The sequence below is a fragment of the Anneissia japonica genome, unplaced genomic scaffold (assembly GCF_011630105.1).
Source record: "Anneissia japonica isolate Jap-2015-1 unplaced genomic scaffold, ASM1163010v1 scaffold199_len4679917_cov187, whole genome shotgun sequence".
NCBI lineage: Eukaryota > Metazoa > Echinodermata > Crinoidea > Comatulida > Comatulidae > Anneissia > Anneissia japonica.
The window spans coordinates 1,618,933-1,637,627 of record NW_022686322.1 but is presented as its reverse complement, the minus strand read 5'-3'; the positions used below and the strand labels follow the sequence as shown (position 1 = coordinate 1,637,627).

At 36.6% G+C, this 18,695-nt stretch overlaps 2 protein-coding genes across 3 annotated transcripts; both read right to left on the bottom strand.

Moving 5' to 3' along the window:
- Positions 1-2,525: 2,525 nt before the first annotated feature.
- LOC117114271 (galactose-3-O-sulfotransferase 3-like) lies at positions 2,526-5,237 on the bottom strand. The gene is made up of 2 exons (XM_033257884.1): positions 5,145-5,237; positions 2,526-3,707 (listed from the first exon to the last, which is right to left on the bottom strand). Exons 1-2 carry the CDS (start codon positions 5,180-5,182, stop codon positions 2,579-2,581), a joined length of 1,167 nt encoding a protein of 388 aa, XP_033113775.1. The 5' UTR covers positions 5,183-5,237; the 3' UTR covers positions 2,526-2,578.
- Positions 5,238-11,106: 5,869 nt separating this feature from the next.
- On the bottom strand, positions 11,107-17,847 carry LOC117114257 (galactose-3-O-sulfotransferase 2-like). Of its 2 annotated transcripts, XM_033257872.1 has the most exons (5): positions 17,817-17,847; positions 16,399-16,439; positions 13,929-13,983; positions 13,086-13,216; positions 11,107-12,476 (listed from the first exon to the last, which is right to left on the bottom strand). In XM_033257872.1, exons 3-5 carry the CDS (start codon positions 13,935-13,937, stop codon positions 11,378-11,380), a joined length of 1,239 nt encoding a protein of 412 aa, XP_033113763.1. In that variant the 5' UTR covers positions 13,938-13,983; positions 16,399-16,439; positions 17,817-17,847; the 3' UTR covers positions 11,107-11,377. The 2 variants fall into 2 exon arrangements, with proteins under 2 accessions (XP_033113763.1, XP_033113755.1); XM_033257864.1 differs by lacking the exon at positions 17,817-17,847 and having other exon boundaries at positions 16,399-17,128.
- Positions 17,848-18,695: the final 848 nt, after the last annotated feature.

Here is an 18,695-nt window from a genome sequence, read left to right as displayed (position 1 = left end):
GGGGGTTTTCACAGGGATCTTTTGTTTTGTTTAGTACCAATACTTAAGCCTGTTTTCCACTTGGCGAATTTATTCGCGCGAATGGAAAGCGTCGGCTCATGCGCATTCACATTTCTATAGGAGTTTTTGCTAGCGAAAAAAATGCGCAACTAATCAGAACTCAGGAAGCGAACCGACGCTTTCCATTCGCGCGAATAAATTCGCCAAGGTGACATAATCCTTTTTTTAGACCCAGATGCGATCTGACCACCCTCAAAAGTTCGTCCACGACTCAAATATGGGTCGTGACCCATGGGTTGCCGACCGTAGGTGTAAAAATGTATAGACCCGTCCCCTACACTTTTTAAGGACTAAATTAAATATTGAGGTCGGTTACGGTACTGTTCATAGCGTTTTTGTCATTGGACAAAGCAGAAAATTAATACTTGGTAGGATCTTGTGGTAGTGAATGACTACTCTCTAAATGCAGTGGCGTATCTACAGGGGCGCAGGGGGGCGGACGCCTCTCCAAAAATACTCCCCCCCCCAACCTAAAGAAATCAATTGCAAGTAGTTAAAAATCACCTAAAATTACATTATTTTGCGAGTTAGCACCCCTCAACTGATCATCGAATCCCCCTACTTCACCTCGCGCCCCCAATCAGCACCCCCATTTAAGACTTCTAGATACGCCACTGGAGCCAGGGGAAAAGCCCCGGTGGGTTCCGGGGGAGAAGCCTATAGACTTATGTATAAAAAGTCGTATTGGCTGGAGGATCCAGAATTTTTCAAACGGCGGGGTGGGGGCACAAAAGTTTCACAATAGTTAAAGTGAGTAGCACATAACATTAATATGCATTGACATTTTTAAAATTTAGTGGCAAGACGAGGGGGGAACGTGCCTCCCCGTGTCCCCTACACGTCACTGGATCCGCCCCTGTGTCACACTACTACACCAATGATTTGTGCACCTTCTGATACCATATACGTAAAAATTATTTAAATTTCTATGGTGAATAAAAATTACATTTACAGTTACTCCCTTTTACAAATATAGGCCTAAATCGTAAATCTACTGATACTGTTACAACACTATATAATTCAACTAACTGGAGACACAAACCGTGAATTCTACGTGCGAAATTCTATAGTTTTAAAATATAGGGCCTAAGTGCTTTCTAGCGGCCATCTTTTAGTTGGATTTGCCAAGACTGTAATTAAAACATGGAATAATTATCAAAAAGTTCCAAAAACATTTCAGAACTTTAGTGCACAGAGCATTTTTTGCATTTAAAACAAACAAATACCTTGTTGTAGTTCGCACTAAATGTATTCGCTCGAACTGGCATCCACTCTAACTGACATCCGCTCGAACTGACATCCGCTCGAATTGACCGGCATTCATTGGTGGCAGTGGTGCAAATAGTAGTAGGCTAGGATGATCCATACTCAATATAAAAATAAATTTATTATTTTATACCTCCTTTTATTTATTAAAATTAATTTTTTTTAGTTTATACTTCCTTGCACATCTCAATACCGCGCAGAAACTAAGGTCTTGAATGATAGAATAATTATGTGCAGGCCGGGAAGCCCCTGTCCAGGCTCCCGAAAGGCCCCTGTTCTAGATTTGAAATCTTATCTGTAGCAACTCAAAGGATGTGTTAAATTGTTATGTTTGCAGAGTCCTAATGCATGATTTGAGACTCATGGTAGAAGAAGAAGCGCACTGTGGTTAAATCATAAGTAAACATAATTAAACTTTAGTTAAGTCTATTGGGTTTTATCGTCAATGACATTCGTACTTAATTTAACCAAAGAACAGTGTGCTAATAAAAATACATTTCGATTGTCCTACAAATAATGCTAGTCATAGGCCTACAGGACTCTTCTGATGATAAAATTCTAGGATAAAAACTACATTTATTTTCCTGAAGGCGATTGAAGCAACTCAATCGAAACGTCGAGACTTTATCAACTACAACAGTTCTTTTCAGAACTACCTACGTGGTGTACCGCAAGCTTAAACATATATGTTATTACTTCGCCATGCAAACCTTCAAACAATACTATTCTGATGTGCCGCCAAGTTTTGTCTCTGTTGTTTTGATCACTGTGTTTCGTCAATAGCCTTCTTTTCAAATCCTATTCACCACCTCCCCCCTAAATCCGCCATTGCCTGGGAACGAGAGTTCATATGCACTCTGCCCCAACACTTGGTTGGTGAGAAAATTTTGTATTACAACTGGATGCCCGAAAACGTGCCGATTCCTTATTCCCCTTCATTGGTGAATACATGATTGGGGGAGGGGACTAAAGGGCATAGGCCTATCCGAATTTGGTGCGCGAATTTTGGAAAATGGCATAGAAATATCCAATTCATACTTAGAAAATGAATGTCCTTCACTCTTTGTGTGTGGGATCGGTTAAAAGTAATTATATAACGAAATAACCAAATGCATGCATGATTGCCTTGTCTTTATTGAAAGCCTTTGCAGTACAAATATTTGCATGAAGTATATATACTGTCTCTTACATACATATATATATATAACTTGTTTGACGTCACGATCTGACATAGCACTAATACCACACGTGACTAGCCCCCCAAAGATCCATAAGAAATGCCCTCTTCTGATGCGATCGAGACATTTTGCGCGTCCCAAATTCGCTTAAAGAGGGTTTTCTTGGTGTCGATGACGAGTTGGCAGATATCGGTCGCGTTTTTGGCTAGAATAAAGTTAACTTGCTTAAACCCCCTTAAATGAGTTTTTGTAGCTTCCCCTCTCGTACAATTATCAATAAGCTGTTGATTAAGATTACGCAAATGTTCAAGATCTCGTTCAAAATCGTTTCCATATTCAGCAATCTTTCTCCAAAGTGTTTTATTAAAATGGTCATACAGCATCGCGTCAACGCTATTCCACCGGCGGATTTTACGATACAAATCGTCTCCCATGCTTTTCTTTTTTGCTTTCTGACGATTTTGAGAAGCATACATTATATCTTCGAAAGTCCAGCCAAATATTTCTTTTAGAATGAGCAACGATTCATCTAGGTAATCGCCTATCAGGATGAAATCAAATTCTTTATCAATTTCCTTTATCTTCCTTCTCACCAATGTGACATTGTCATGAAACTCATGCCTAAGCCCAAGATCGAACATTTGATTGTTGCGCGAATATTTCCAAAGTGCATTAGATTTTTCATATTTATTACGATAATATACAGGACTTTCCATGAATAATTCGAGTGCTACTGTATCGTTTTCAATTCCCACTACTTCCTTGAAGGCAAAATAACCGAATGCTGACACAAACTGATTTACCGGGTTTCGCAGAATAGTTATATACTTTGTCCTGCTGTCCATAAAGGTTTGAAATATTGCCCTGTTGTAAAGAATGTGCGCTGAAGAAATATTGTATCTGAAGTCTGAATAATTGGTGTGTTTGACACCTCTCGGTGGTAAAAGATATCTCGATGCTATTTTCTCATCCAACGAAGCGTAATAGAAGTGTCCACTTTTAGGAATATTTTTGTTCAAAACCAACGATAAATTGTTTAAATAACCAAAACGTTCAACAATACGTGATACTGTAGTACTAGCTGTTTTGTGGGTCTTGATAAATGCGACGTTTCTTACTACCTCAGACAAAGATGTTCTTTGTAAAGGACGAACAGACGTTGCTGGTTGGAATGTGTCTTTATTGATAAATATTGATTTGTACCTATAAATCAAAGTATTTAAACAAAATGGTTAAATATTTGTATAGATTTTGTGAAGTTTATGCGATAATAAATAAATGCTGGTAGTTGTTTAAGTCACTTACCGGTAACGCTTTTTAAAGTAAAATACACAGAAGCACAGCTATTACTATTACACCAATTTCAGCCCTATGATGTCACTATGGTTTCAGTGGGTGTTAGTGGTAGCAGGATGGGTGTCCAGTCACTTCGTATCAAAGCCAACCCGACCCAAACCAACTCGATCCAAAACCAATTCGTACCAAGAATAACTCGAGCCAAACTCAAATCGAACCAAACCAAGTCGACAGAAAGCAAATCGTTCCAAAACAATTCGACACATCCGACCAAACCCCGAGTCGGTTTTGGTTGGAAGTGTCTGGAAGTCTCCAGCTGCGTAGCTAGGTGCGAAAGGGCTTCAGTGTAAGATTATTTGCCGGGCCTTTTGATGTGATAGGGGAATTCCCTGAAGTTCTCGGACAATTCATTGTAAGAAGTGCTTCTTTAACCCCCTACTTCTAAAGGCCTAGGCTATAGTAATAATTACCAATTGTAATCGGATTCGTAACTATTTTAGGGTATATTCGGTCTCAGCAGCTGTTCTAAACTAATCGGGAAAATTGGCGGCACACGAAATTTAACAATTGCAGTGGCAGGTCAGGGAATTCGAAATAGAGGGGCCAGGGAGGAAGACCACCTCAACCCCATCATGGTTGAAACTGAGGTAAGAAAATTTATGATTATAGCACCTCTCAGACTTAAATTTTGATGTAATTCCCCCTTTTTTCCCATTTCTTTTATAATTTTTGAAAAAAAGTTGGGTGGAGCCGGGCCGACTGGAGTACCCTTGAATGCACCACATTTGATATCACCACAGTATAATTAATAATGAATCCCCTAAAAACTGAATATTATTGAGGGGCCCACTGGCCATTTTATTGTTCAAAAATATTAAGGTGAAAATTAATTTAAATTGTTATTATTCAGTCTATTGATGAATTGACCCCCAAATAGCCATGGGCCCCAGTGCTTTGCACTGGCTGCACTGCCCGTAGCTACGCCACTGGAAGTCACGAGGGTGGCCCTACTGATGTCATGGTAATGGTGAAGAGAATTTTTGTTGTGGTTGTGCTGGTGGTACACTAATGATTATGAGGGTGATGGATTGTGATGATGATGATGATGATGATGATGATGATGATGATGATGATGATGATGATGATTAATGGTGATGATGATGGTGATGATGATGATGATGATGGATGAGGATGATGATGATGGTGATGGTGGTAATAAGGTAGGTTGCAAGTACTTGTAGTTGTGGTGGTTGTAACATAAGGTAGAATACCAGTAACCCGTTTGGGCTATTGTAAAAAATTTAACATTTAAAAAATATGATTATGATGATCATATATACTTACGGGTATCCAAACAGCGTCTTGTCAGTCATGTATATCATTGAGCAAACAGATATTGAAAGAGCAGCTATAATGAAAAGAGCTGTTCCTTTCTGTAGAGAAAATATAACAATTATTTTCCACACATTCCAGCGAAACGCAATTTGACTACTTAATTTAATAAAGTCAAATACGATTGTACTTAAGTTGAATGTATTAAGGCCTGTTTATACTTGCAACGATAGCGATGACGATAAAAAGCTAAAAAGCAATTGTTCATGTAGAAAATAAAAGAACTGGGAGAAGTTTTTACACTAGGACGATTCGATAACAATTTATCGTGTATACGACAACAAAATATTTCGACAAATCAAATTAGATGACGTCATAATCATGGACAAAACGATAAAATCGTTGCTACTACTACGATTTTAACGTTTTCTATGATTATGACGTCATCTGATTTGATTTGTCAAAATATTTTGTTATCGCATAACCGATAACTCGTTATCGAATCATTCTAGTGTAAACACTTCTGTTATTTCTGTTATTTTCTATAGGCCTATGAACAATTGCCCTTTACCTTTTTATTGTTATCGTTATCGTTGCAAGTATAAACAGGCCTTTATACTTAAGTGTAATTTAAACGATATAAGTTGCACAATAGCATTTATATTCTGAAGAACTATTGTGTTAATAATAATATTTAAATTGAGAATTCTCGATAACTCGGATTATACATCGTAAAAATTGGTGTTTTTTTTTTTTGGTAAACAGATAGGCGAATTCCCTAATAATAATGTGAGTTAAAATAAACACGTAGAATATTTAATACTTTTTCCATTTATATTATAATATAATTATTAGGCCTACATTTAAAAAGTACATTGTTATTTTAATTTCGTTTATGTGTTGTAGAGTGGTGGTTGTGGTGGTCAGTAGGCCTATGATCGTGATTAGTTTTACAAATACTGTATGCGTTTAACATGAGCATGATTAGCCGCTATTTTTATGACATCTCGAGCGAGCAGTATTATAATTCTTCCAGATAGAATCTAGTGTTATTTCGACTATGTGTATATCCATTAAAACTATGACCAGAAAAAGAAGAAAAATGAATGCAATTTTAGTTCAGAACATGTAGGTCTATCACTACGTACCCTGAAGAGAATAAAGTGCGGGCAAAATGTCTTCTTGGCTGTAGTGTCCATGGTAAATCCCGATCCGTCAAAGAAATCTAGCGATAGTGTTACTTTCAGTGTAAACTTAAAAAATAACGTATCCACATTGAAGGAACATGATACAGAATATTAATTCCAAACGTAAAAATGTGCTAACCAGTCTTCAATCAGGACAATACTATTTGAAAACTAGGGGTGCCAATTACGTAGTATCATGTAAGCTGTTGACGTTTGTCTGTTTTTTAGCGTTCCATATAGTAGCGAACGCCTATCGGAGGGCGAAGCCCGTGCCCCCAGTCCAAATAAATAAAGGGCCTCAGTATCCCCTTCTACTAACACCTTGCACACTACTAGAGAGCTTTGACATTGAAACCAGTAGGACACCCACAACTAGCAATAAACAGTATAATTCCTGGTTGTTGAACGGTATTGGCATTGAATGCAGTCTTTTCAGCCTAATTATTATTCATAAACTTTTCACGACAGGGAGTTAAATTCATACAGTTCCCCTGCCACTTTTGTGACACTTACATGCATCCCCCTCACACACACACACAGACACACACCCCTACACACACCTTTCCGCCCCGGCCCCATGACGTCCTTATGCCACTTGTCCCGTCCCAGTTTTAATTGTTGGCATGTGAATGAACCCTGTCACTGCAGGATTTCTTCTGACTAAAATAACAACTACACTCCCAAAGTCCCATAAAAGTGTTTATAAAGCATCATTCCATTCTGTAAGTGGCGAGTGTAGGCCTACTTGATGTAGGATGTGAAGAAAATTTTAAAAAGTGGACATCACCCTTTCTTTTAGTGGTATAGTCTTGATAGAAGACAGTGGACGAAAACGGAATGAGTACCGCACCTTTTATGTTCCATTGAAAGTGTGTACCAAGTAAACAAAATAAGAATCGGTAAAGCACTCAACAAGAATAGAATTGATTCTTAGGCCAACACTCACCAAGGAAACACAACTAGTGAATTCATAGGTAAAACAGCGCCTTATTTACATACCGTTATTTATAAAACGTTATTCTCCCGGTCATTTGATCCATCTTTCTCCTCTCATTTGGAGAGTAGTCATTCACTGCCACAAGATTCTACCAAGTATCAATTTTCTGCCTTGTCCAATGACAAAAGCACCATGAACAATAACCGACCTCAATATCGTAGTCTTTAAAAAGTGTAGGGGGACAGCTCTATGCATTTTTACACCTACGGTCGGCAACCCATGGGTCACGACCCATATTTGAGTCGTGGACGAACTTTTGAGGGTCGTCAGATCGCATCTGGGTCTAAAAAAAGGATTTAAGTGTTGGTACTACACAAATAAAAGGATCCCTGTGAAAACATCGAAACTAAACTTGTTACAAAAATGTTTTATAAAATTACTATTTCCAGCGGCGCAGCGAGTTAGTCACGGGCCCCTCACAATTTAGTTGAAGCAACTTTAAAATTATCCTATCAATTGCTTTAGAAATATGCTTTCAAAAACATTTTAGTGCACTGTACCGTGGTACGAAGCATACGTATAACCAACACTATTTTGATTGAACATCCCAGCCCGTTTTTGTGTCTACTCCCCCAGTAGTGACACATTGCTGGCCTTGTAAGAGTAAATCCGGTGGCGGAATGATAGGATGGGTCATAAGTTAAAGATAAAAATAAAAAGCAAGTTTACGGAATATATGATAGCTTGCTGGATAATAACTGTCCTTGTTAAGTTATTAAAATGAATTTGTAATACAGAAAGCTGCTAGATAAGACCTGTCCTGGAAAGTTCACTTAAAAGTCAACAATCTGGTAATGGACAGTTGTTCAAAGTGAATTGCGAAGGCAAGACACAGAAATTGTGGGTCAGTTAATATGCAGTGCTCATCAGCTGCATCATTGCCCAAACATTGCTCCATTAAGAAGTCTACAAAAGCCAAAAATAAAACAAAAAAAAAAAAAAAAAAAAAAATAGAGTCTTATATCGAAAGTAATAAAAATTGAATGATGATGATGTTAAAACCAATTGTACTCAAATTGCAGAGTTCTTGATACAATATTTCACAACATGTTGTTAAGAGACACCACACAATATTTCGATATAATGTTGTATAAATAGCTGGTTTTTGATACGGCATTTCTGAAGGGTGGGGTAACTGGAGACATTGGGTCGTGGGAAGGTATGGCAATTTATGTTGGGTCACAGGATTTAAAAGGGTGCGACAGTAGGTTTACACCTTTCAACATTTTGCTTTAGGGTAAGAAAAAAAAAATAGATAAAATATTTTGATATGAAATTCTCTCTTTATTGATTCAGATAAAATAACGTGGGAATAACGAAGTCATAATGACAAAAGGAATGTGGGGCGCGACAAAACCATAATTATAGTTTACTTACAATATAAGAACATTATTAGCAGTGTCTCACCTTTGCCCCACCCCCCCCCAAAACCCCCCCAAAAAACACAGTTCAAGTTATAACGTAGACTCTAAATCTGGTGCAGATGACGTGATGCTCTATCAAGATAGCCGACTGATGGACACACATGTCCAGGTAAAACTGATGGTACATTCGTAGACGAGACACTTTTTGCATCTAGATGTTTAATTGGCGGAAGAATCTGGTGCAGATGACGTGATGCTCTATTAGGATAGCCGACGGATGGACACACATGTCCAGGTGAAACTGAAGTATAGCTGCTAGGCACATCAAAGTGTCCAGGTGCTGAGTTGAATTGGAACTTATTCAAATATTTTTTTCGAGGAGTGGATCTTGTCTTTAGAGGTTGATCAGCCAGTGTATGAAACACCGAAGACTTTCGTTTGGATCTGGTGCATGTTAGAGGCGAAGCTGGGGAGTTTGTTGTCTGATCTTCATTCGGGGCATTTTCTGGTGCATCGGCTGCTGTATCATCATTTCGTCGAATGCAAAAAAGTGCAAGGACAGCCGTCCAAACACGTTTGAATCTGTCTCTTATACACATCTAGATGTGTATGGCTGCACTGCCCATACCTACTCCACTGCCTAGGACCATTTTCACAGTCAACTAGAGGCAACAAATACGTTTTAGTGGTAGGGGAGTACCTGTCCAAATGGATGGAAGCATACGCTCTTCCAAACCAATGTGCCGAGACTGTGACTAAGAAATTTGTGGAAGAGTTTGTGTTGCGGTACAGGGTTCCTAAGCAGATTCACTCTGATCAGGGACGAAATTTTGAGTCAGCCGTTATTGCAGAAATGTATGTTTTGATAGAGGACCACAAAACTAGGACAACTCCGTATAATCCCAAGTCGGATGGATTAGTTGAACGATTCAAAAGGACTTTAGTGGATAGGCCTATGGTAACAATTAGGCCTATGCTACAACCATACTCCGAATGCTCCGACCAAAGCAATTGGGACGAGATGTTGCCATATGCAACTTTCGCTTACCGGACGACACCACAAGAATCAACGGGAGGGATACTGTTCATGATGATGTTCGGTCGAGAGGCCAGCAGTACCTGTGGACCTAATGGTCGAACCGGCGGAAGGCAATGAAACCACACCAGGAACCGGCTACAAATGGCTGCAGAAATGGCAAAGGACGCTTGAAAACCAGCGCCCGGTGACAGAAACAGAAATACTATTCGTTATCTCGAAATCAGGAGTGGCATGAAACACGTTATATTTTCATTGCGGATTTTTTGGGCCCAGTACGGACTCCAAAAGCATGGGAGTGGTGATATTGTTTGTTTGCTCGGTAGCTCCAGAACTTGTGCTGATATGAGCATGGAAGAATTAGTTTAGTCTGACTATCAACTAAAATAAACAAAGTGTAATTATTAGCTCATTCTTATTAACTTACATCCTGTACACTGATAGAAAACCTGGATCTTTATTTCACTATACACTGTATAATGGACATGGTTAGGCCTAATATATATTTCTGATATTCATTTTTGTTGTTGTTGTTGTTGATGTGATTCTTTAGTGAAGTCAGTGCTGCGACTTAGTCTAGAGCATGTTGCGTTTAGGTTTGTCTTATGAAAGGATATGCCACTTAGGAAAATGATTAGGTTCGCTGTTTGGCATATCCTTGTCCCTGGGCCTAAACAATAAAATACAAATGCAAATACTTTAAATGCAAAAATTACTAAATAAATAAATAATTGAATAAACATCGTACATTGTATCACAACATGCTGACCATTTTTACCTCCGCAAAGGAGGTTTAATTCTCATTCACTGATATTTTTCTGTTTGACAATGAGAGTCTAAGAAAGGCGTGATCAAATGCTGCAGTAAAAATTCAAAGGTCAGTGTCACAGAAAGTTAAAATAATCACATTAATACAGATTACGTAAACTAACGAAATGATCATCATGAAACTTAATGGAGTCGTACATAGTGCCTTAAAGAAGAGGTGATTAAATGTGAAAATGTTAAAAGTTAATGCCACTGAAATTCGAATATTTGTTTTCCCCATTTATTATTTGGTTTTCAGGCACAGGACGGATGTACGGTATGTAGGCCTACTCTAGAGAGCGACCGCTGTGTTGACTTTATAGTCAGGCTCCGGAGGAACAACATTTTTTGATATGTTGTAGAACTGATTTTCTAAGACAGAAAAAAGTTGTTTGACAAAAAACTGGGTAACGGTGAATGAGATACAGATTTTGAAATATTTAAAAACTGGGGGAATAAGGTGTAAAAATGGGCAGTTAACGCCCCCTTTTCCCCCAGTTTTTAAATATTAAAAAATCTGTATCTCATTCACCGTTACCCAGTTTTTTTTTTAACACCTTTTTTCTGTCTTAGAAAAATCAGTTCTACAACATATCAAAATTTTTTTTTCCTCCGGAGCCTGACTTTATAGTATAAAAACACATTGGACAGAATGCAATGTTGTGGGCCATTCTTTTGTCATCGCAGGCTCGTCCGCCGAAGAGAAAATGTCAGAATACAAAATTTGGCAAAACCAGTCGCTAGTAATAGTATGACTTCGAAAACAATATTGTACTGTATAATAAATAGAAAGTGACTACTGTAGCATCTAATTCCAAAATGATTTTCATTCATTCTAACTTTCGATAATGACGTCAGTTACGTGATGGTTTCAAAATGTTCTGCGCGTCCCAAATACGTCTAAAGAGTGTACTTCTTGTGTCAATAACGAGTTTGCAGAGGTCAGTTGCGTTCTTAGCTAGAAGAAATTTAGTCTGTTTGAACCCTCTAAAATGTATTTTCGTAACTTCTCCGCTGGTGCAATTATCAATAAGCTGTTGATTAAGATTACGCAAATGTTCAAGATCTCGTTCAAAATCGTTTCCATATTCAGCAATCTTTCTCCAAAGTGTTTTATTAAAATGATCATACAACATCGCATCAACACCATTCCACTGGCGGATTTTACGTTGCAAATCGTCCCCTATGCTTTCCTTTTTAGTTTTCCGACGATTTTGTGAAGCATACATTATGTCTTCGAAACTCCAGCAAAACATTTTTCGTAGAATAAGCAATGATTCGTCCAGGTAATCTCCTATTAGTATAAAATCAAATTCTTCATCAATTTCTTTTATCTTTTCCTTTACCAATGTGACATTTGTATGGAACTTGTGTTCAAGTCCGAGATCGAACATTTGATTGTTGCGCGAGTACCTCCAAAGGGCGCTAGAATTTCCAAATCTGTTTCGATAAAACGTTGGCCTTTCCATAAATATGTCCAGTGCTTTTGAATCGTTTGCAATTTTCACTACTTTCTTGAAGGAAAAATATCCAAATGCTGATACAAACTGATCTATAGGGTTGCGTAAAATAGTTATATACTTCGTCCTGTTGTCCATGAAGGTTTCGAAGATTGTCCTATTGTAAAGAACGTGTACCGTAGAGATATTGTATCTGTAATTGGAATATTCGGTGGACCAGTTACCTCTCTGTGGTAGAAAATATCCTTTTCTTAGTATTTCATTCAACGAAATGTAATAAAAATGTCCGTTTTTTGGAATATTTCGGTTCAAAACGAACGATAAATTGTTTAGATAACCAAAACGTTCAACAATACGTGATACTGTAGTACTTGCTGTCTTGTGGGTTTTGATGAATGCGACGTTTCTTACTACCTCTGACGAACATGTTCTTTGAGGCGGATTAACAGATGATGCTGGATGAATGACCTCATCAATAAATTTCAAAGTGTGTCTATAATTAAAAGCAATTGGTATGAATACATCAATGTTGGTTTTTTATTCTCTTTAAATATTATTATTATTAACAGTATAAGAGTCACCTTACTGTACACATCATTATAAATTAGGGGTATTTTTCAAATAAAAATAAATCATTTGATATAAAAATGAAAACTACTATTATAACGGTAGTGTGTTGGTGATAATGATATGAATAATAATAAATTGATGATGAATCTAAAAATGCACGGGGGATGGGGATGACATAGGCCCTATGACATTTACATTGATTATTATTATTATAACATTGTCATATCATAAAATAAATTCATTAAACTTATTTCTGAAAATCTCATTGAATTACTGAGAAACAAATCATAATGCTGTTGATGAGAATTATGATGATGATGATGATGATGACGATAATGTCGTTCCTGATGATGAAGATGATGACGAACACGATAATGATGATGACAATTATATTGATTATTAAAGACATAAGGAAAAGACGGTCATGATCATCGTCATCATGACTACATGAAAAACTCATGTAGGATGGTTATAGCTGCTGAATTAGATATGCTGATGGTGATTACAAATAATGTGGATAGGCCCTACATACGTTGCGTTGTGAGTACGTTTCTGGTATATAGACCTAAACGGTGCCGTCGGAGAACACGTAGAAGTTGACAAAAAAGATACATGTAGGCATATTGAAAGAGCAAGTAATGTGACCAAAATAGCTGTTGTTTTCTGTCGACAAAATAAAATGTAAATAACATTTATTACCATTTAATATTGGCTTTTCCCAGCACTTTTCATGCTTGGATCTTTTCCAAGACGTTGGACAAGCATAAACCATATATCAATGATGTGCCTCCTAAAATTTAATGAAAATTCAGGTTGGGGTGTGGATGTGAGGACCATTTAAAAGAAAACAGCTCACATTAAATATTTCAAAAGGAACCAACTGATCTGAATGAAGCTTTAACTATGCTTTAACGAAGCTACAAGGACGATATTAAATTTTAGTAACGATCTAGATTTGGGTGTGAATTTGAGAGTCATTTACATTTCTAACGTCCCAGACCTAAATGTGTCATACCAAACACTCCCTGTATCTTTCACTTAGATCTATGCAGCCGTTTTTGAGATATGTTGAACAAACACACACACACACACACACCAACACCAAAACGTCACACACACACTAAAACGACTGACAAAATACTCCTAACGGAGATAATAATAATAATAATAATAATAATAATAATAATAATACTGATAATTACGATAATAAGTAGAATACTAATTAAAATAATCAAAACAATCATAGAATAAATTTGAATACAAATTTGAATTGAGAAACACGCCCAGCTTCCAAGGTACCGTTTTGTTGTAGGCCTTAGTATAGGCCTACTATACCTGTAATTTCGATGTAATAAAGTACACCGTATTCACTTACCTGGTGCATCTTCTCGCTGCATGGCTCGAATGAAAAAATAACGGGTCAGTTAGACCTGTGGTGAAATATAGAAAAAAAAGAATACAATCATTGAACAAAATGTTACTTTTCATACAGATAGGTCACAAGTTATCAATATGTACAATTAATAACTTATTTCTCGGTGTAATGTTCATGTACTGATGTATCCTTTAGTTTTATAAATGTATTTTATTTTCAGATAAGTACAGTATGTCTTTGAGGAAAATAATATTATATTTTTAAAGCTAGAACTACATCTTGATTAATTTATATAACCAAGGATTCTGATTGTAGGCCTATATACAGATGCAAGAGATAGATTACTTGACCTTGTAAAGTAAAATATTTTGTCATGCAGTCAAGCGGACGGATATGAGCTTGATTTGGAAAAATTAATTTTAGGACTAGGCTATCTGGATATAATATAGGCCTAGACCACAGACCTAGACTATGGATCAAATGCAATCATGAAAGGTTTCGAAGATAAGATACTGATATTTACCTGGACTTTATAATGTGTGGGCGAACGGTTAAGTATTGGGCCTTCGACTATTGCATACAATTATGGGCTAGGAAAGGGAAAGGACGGGGACTGAAAATGGACCAGTAAACCGGGGTAACCCCCTACTCTTCTCGAATGATGTACTGGGTTCTTTAAAGTGCACACGAGCCAATTGAGTACACTGGCCCTACGATTTAGAGTCCTTATCCGAGAAGACTTGTTTCACCACCGGAACCATGAACGCCGATAGTATGGCTGTATGTCACGGTTCCCCTGTCTAAACCGCTCGGCCAACCGACTCGCCTTATGACTGAACTAATAACACTCTATTCCTAAACTTATAGAATCAGGTATTTTATTCTCGTTTTGTTGACGACAGAATAGTACTAACTAAAACAAATTATTTCCATCACATTCTACGTCATTTTAATGCTTTTCATAGACAGAAACCTTTATCTTTGAATTAGGTACATTGCTGTCTCTTATACACATCTAGATGTGTATAAGAGACAGACTGTTAATATCTAGGCCTGTTTTTTTATATTGTTTACGGTGCTACACAGTAACTTGATATAACAAGTCATATATATTTTTAAAACAAATCATAATGCCTACTGTATATAGTCTGTTTATTTTTTCATTTATCGTTATCATCATTATCATAATTATCCTTATTATCATTACTATTATTAGGCATATATTTATTTAATTCCTTGTATTGACACTAGGCATAGTAATATTATTTCATTTTTGCTGTTATTAGTGTTCCAGATCTAACCAAGATGCGCCATCGTCTTCGTTAGATTAGATCTTTATTAGCTTAAATTAAAATTATGTATTGATAACTTATTTCTCGGTGTAATGTTCATGTACTGATGTATCATTTAGTTTTATAAATGTATTTTATTTTCAGGTAAGTACAATATGTCTTTGAGGAAAATAATATTATATTTTTAAAGCTAGAACTACATCTTGATTAATTTATATAACCAAGGATTCTGATTGTAGGTCTGTATACAGATGCAAGAGAGAGATTACTTGACCATGTAAAGTAAAATAGTTTGCCATGCAGTCAAGCGGACGGATATGAGCTTGATTTGGAAAAATTAATTTTAGGACTAGGCTATCTGGATATAATATAGGCCTAGACTACAGGCCTAGACTATGGATGCAATGCAATCATGAAAGGTTTCGAAGATAAGATACTGATATTTACCTGGACTTTATAATGTGTGGGTGAACGGTTAAGTATTGGGCCTTCGACTACTGCATACAATTATGGGCAGGAAAGGGAAAGTGAATCTCATTTTCCTGTTTTATGCCTGTTTTACAGTATCTCAATTATCATTAGCCTGTATAATATCTTGAAATTTTGAGCCTTTTAGGCGAGTTTAAGTGTGAACCAGCATTTATGATATGATAGGAATAGATAATCGACGGTGTTATGTTGAAATTTTGACCAGACCTTTTATAATAAAGTCATTACAACTGTACCGGTACCGTATACAATCAATCCGGTAAATACTATTTACCGGATTGACAACATTTATTTTTGAAAAATAAATGTTGTCTGACGTATTGTCGATGTATTATATACTGAGTCTCATGCCTAAATTGATATTGTCATATAGCTAGACCGAATAAAATGTGCAGGCTTCTTTGTAGTACCCAACTCAATAAAGAAAATAAAAATAAGAGCATGAGTATAAAGCAGGTGCAAAAGGATAGCCCATATCTATAGGCGTTTTACGGCATTTCCAATGGGGGTTCTTAAAATGAAATGTAAGAAAAACAAGGGCAAAAACTAAACACCGTACGATATACGAAAGATGCAGAAGCATCCTCGAAACATAGAAACGAGACGTTAAAAATCAACAGAACCTATAGGAAAAAATTTCCCCGTCGTCATTCGGTTCACTCATAACAACTCCCAGAATTTATACCTACCTTTAAAACTCTCCTCTCCGCGTCTGTCCTGCAAATTCAGGCTGAAATAATAAACCAATCAAACTAATTAACATGGAAAAAATCTGTTTGATTTTTACCATCAGATGCTTATATGATCATGTCACCAAGAATGACCTTGGTCAATGTATCAGTCAGTAATAATATGAGGGCGTTTATTAATATTATTATGTGTTATCTCTCTTGTTTACAATAGCTATGTTTACCTGTAAAACAAGCCCAGCCCAAGCATCTATACTGTAATTTAAGTTCGCCACTAAAATGGATGAAGGTAGTTAATAGGCAAATAGTGTACCATGCTAAGATCTTCATGGTGTAGGGCCTATATAAAATGATCAATTTGATGATAAAATTAGTGTTGACAATTATATTATGCCTATTATGTTACTTCAAAATGAGAAATTTAATTTCAAAATTGAATTTACAGGTAAAAGCGACGGATGCGGAAAAAATACCAAACCTCTGCAGTCTGTGAGGACCGAGATTCTTATCATCGCAATGTTCTTTAACAAAATGATTAGCTTCTCCTCGCCAGTGAAGTTCCTTTACTTACCACTTCCACAGGGGGAGAATCCAGGACTTTTCTTTAAAGATAGCTCAAAATGTATATTTAAAAAAATTCTTCATGCATGTAGAAATGTTAGAAAATATTTATTGTCCCCTGATCTAAACCGATAGTCGTTGTAATTTCAGTGGCGCACGCCCCTCCAAAAATTACTCATACTCCCCACCACCACCCCCTCCCTTTCAGTCGCCCCCACTCAAAAAAATCATGGTCAAGTAGTAAAAAATCACCTAAAATCACCTTATTTTATAGCGTCCCTCATCTGATCATCGAGCCCCTCCCCCACCCCCTCCCTCAACTTCACGCCCTTCCCCATCAGCGCCTATGATTTCGAGCGGAAATTTCATCTATTTTTTTGTGTGTAGACACATTTCTCAAGGGGGCAGTAGACAGTCAATGCTATCGTCTGGCAATTGACCTGGTAGAGTAAATCCGGTGGAGGAATGATGAGATGAGTCATAAGCTAAATATTAAGAAGTAAAATAAATTTACGAAATATAATTCTAGTTCTAGTTAAGATATTTAAGTGAATTGCCAACACAGAAAGCTGAGATAAGACCTGTCCTAGAAAGTTCACTAAAAAGTAAAAAAATGTGGTATATACTTGTACAGTTATTCAAGGGAATTGCCAACGCAGAAAGCATGGATGAGTTAAAACACACATTGTTAGTGAACTATTACTATAATACTTCTGTGGTTAAAATTCGCCACAAAAAAATAAAAAAATAAAAAAACAAGAAAAAAAACCAAAAAACAAAACAATGTCAAACAGTAGACAAACGCTCACGCCGGAAGGCTAATTTTATCAAAATAGACATTAAACAATTCACTGTACCAGAGTTGACGCTAGATTATTCCGATCTTGGATCATGGAGTTATAATTATTTTAATTATAACTCTATGCTTGGATGGAGGGGGTAATACAGTTCTCGTATATTGTTTTAGTATTTATCCAAAATTGTTTTCAAGCATTAGGGCACAATATGGCACAAATTACCAATAATGTGTATGCAAAAATTCATAACCAACAGTTAAATGGAAATTAAAGTTTGATTGTTTACAAACTTTCGACGAATTTTATGACGAAAACCAGGCCATTGCAAAGGTTACTTTACAGAAAAACGAATATGAATATGAATTTAAAGTCCGAGGCGAAGGCGGAAGTGCGCACGGCGCACTATACAAAAACTAATGTGAATTTATTTATACTCCATCGCTCCATATGCCCTCTCATATGAACATTCCACGTTCCACGCTCCTACGTTATTATAAAATGTTGAACTATACGATATTATTTAGAAAGTAATAAAAAATTATCAAAACATAGTAAGAGACTATTTTTGTAAACAGATACAATACTATTACGACAAAAATTAAGTTTGTTTTTCAAAATCAATGCATATTATATGCATGTACAGTATATAGAACATTATGCATACAAAATATCAAAACTGAAATTACAATTAATTACGACAACACAAGTACTAACCCGTTAAACTGTGACATACAACAGAATATAATAGAAAAGTTTAAAATATCATATCATGCGGCTTTATGGAATTATTTCCTGCTGGCCTGAAGTTAGAAAGTTAAAGGAAGAAACGATTCTCCTGTTTTCCCGTTTGGTTGTATTTACCATCTAATTTTCTGAGACATCTCACATTCAGTTAAGGTTGAAAAAAATGAGGAATCGCACTCTGTTTCGTCTCGGTCG

Bases quoted from the DNA above. Each gene is read 5' to 3' on its own strand.
- LOC117114271 (XM_033257884.1), bottom strand. From the start codon at position 5,182: ATGATATACATGACTGACAAGACGCTGTTTGGATACCC. The intron at 3,708-5,144 runs GTAAGTATATAT...TTTGATTTATAG, and splicing joins AAGACGCTGTTTGGATACCC to GTACAAATCAATATTTATCA.
- LOC117114257 (XM_033257872.1), bottom strand. The intron at 12,477-13,085 runs GTATGTAGGGCC...TTTTAATTATAG, and splicing joins AAACGTACTCACAACGCAAC to ACACACTTTGAAATTTATTG.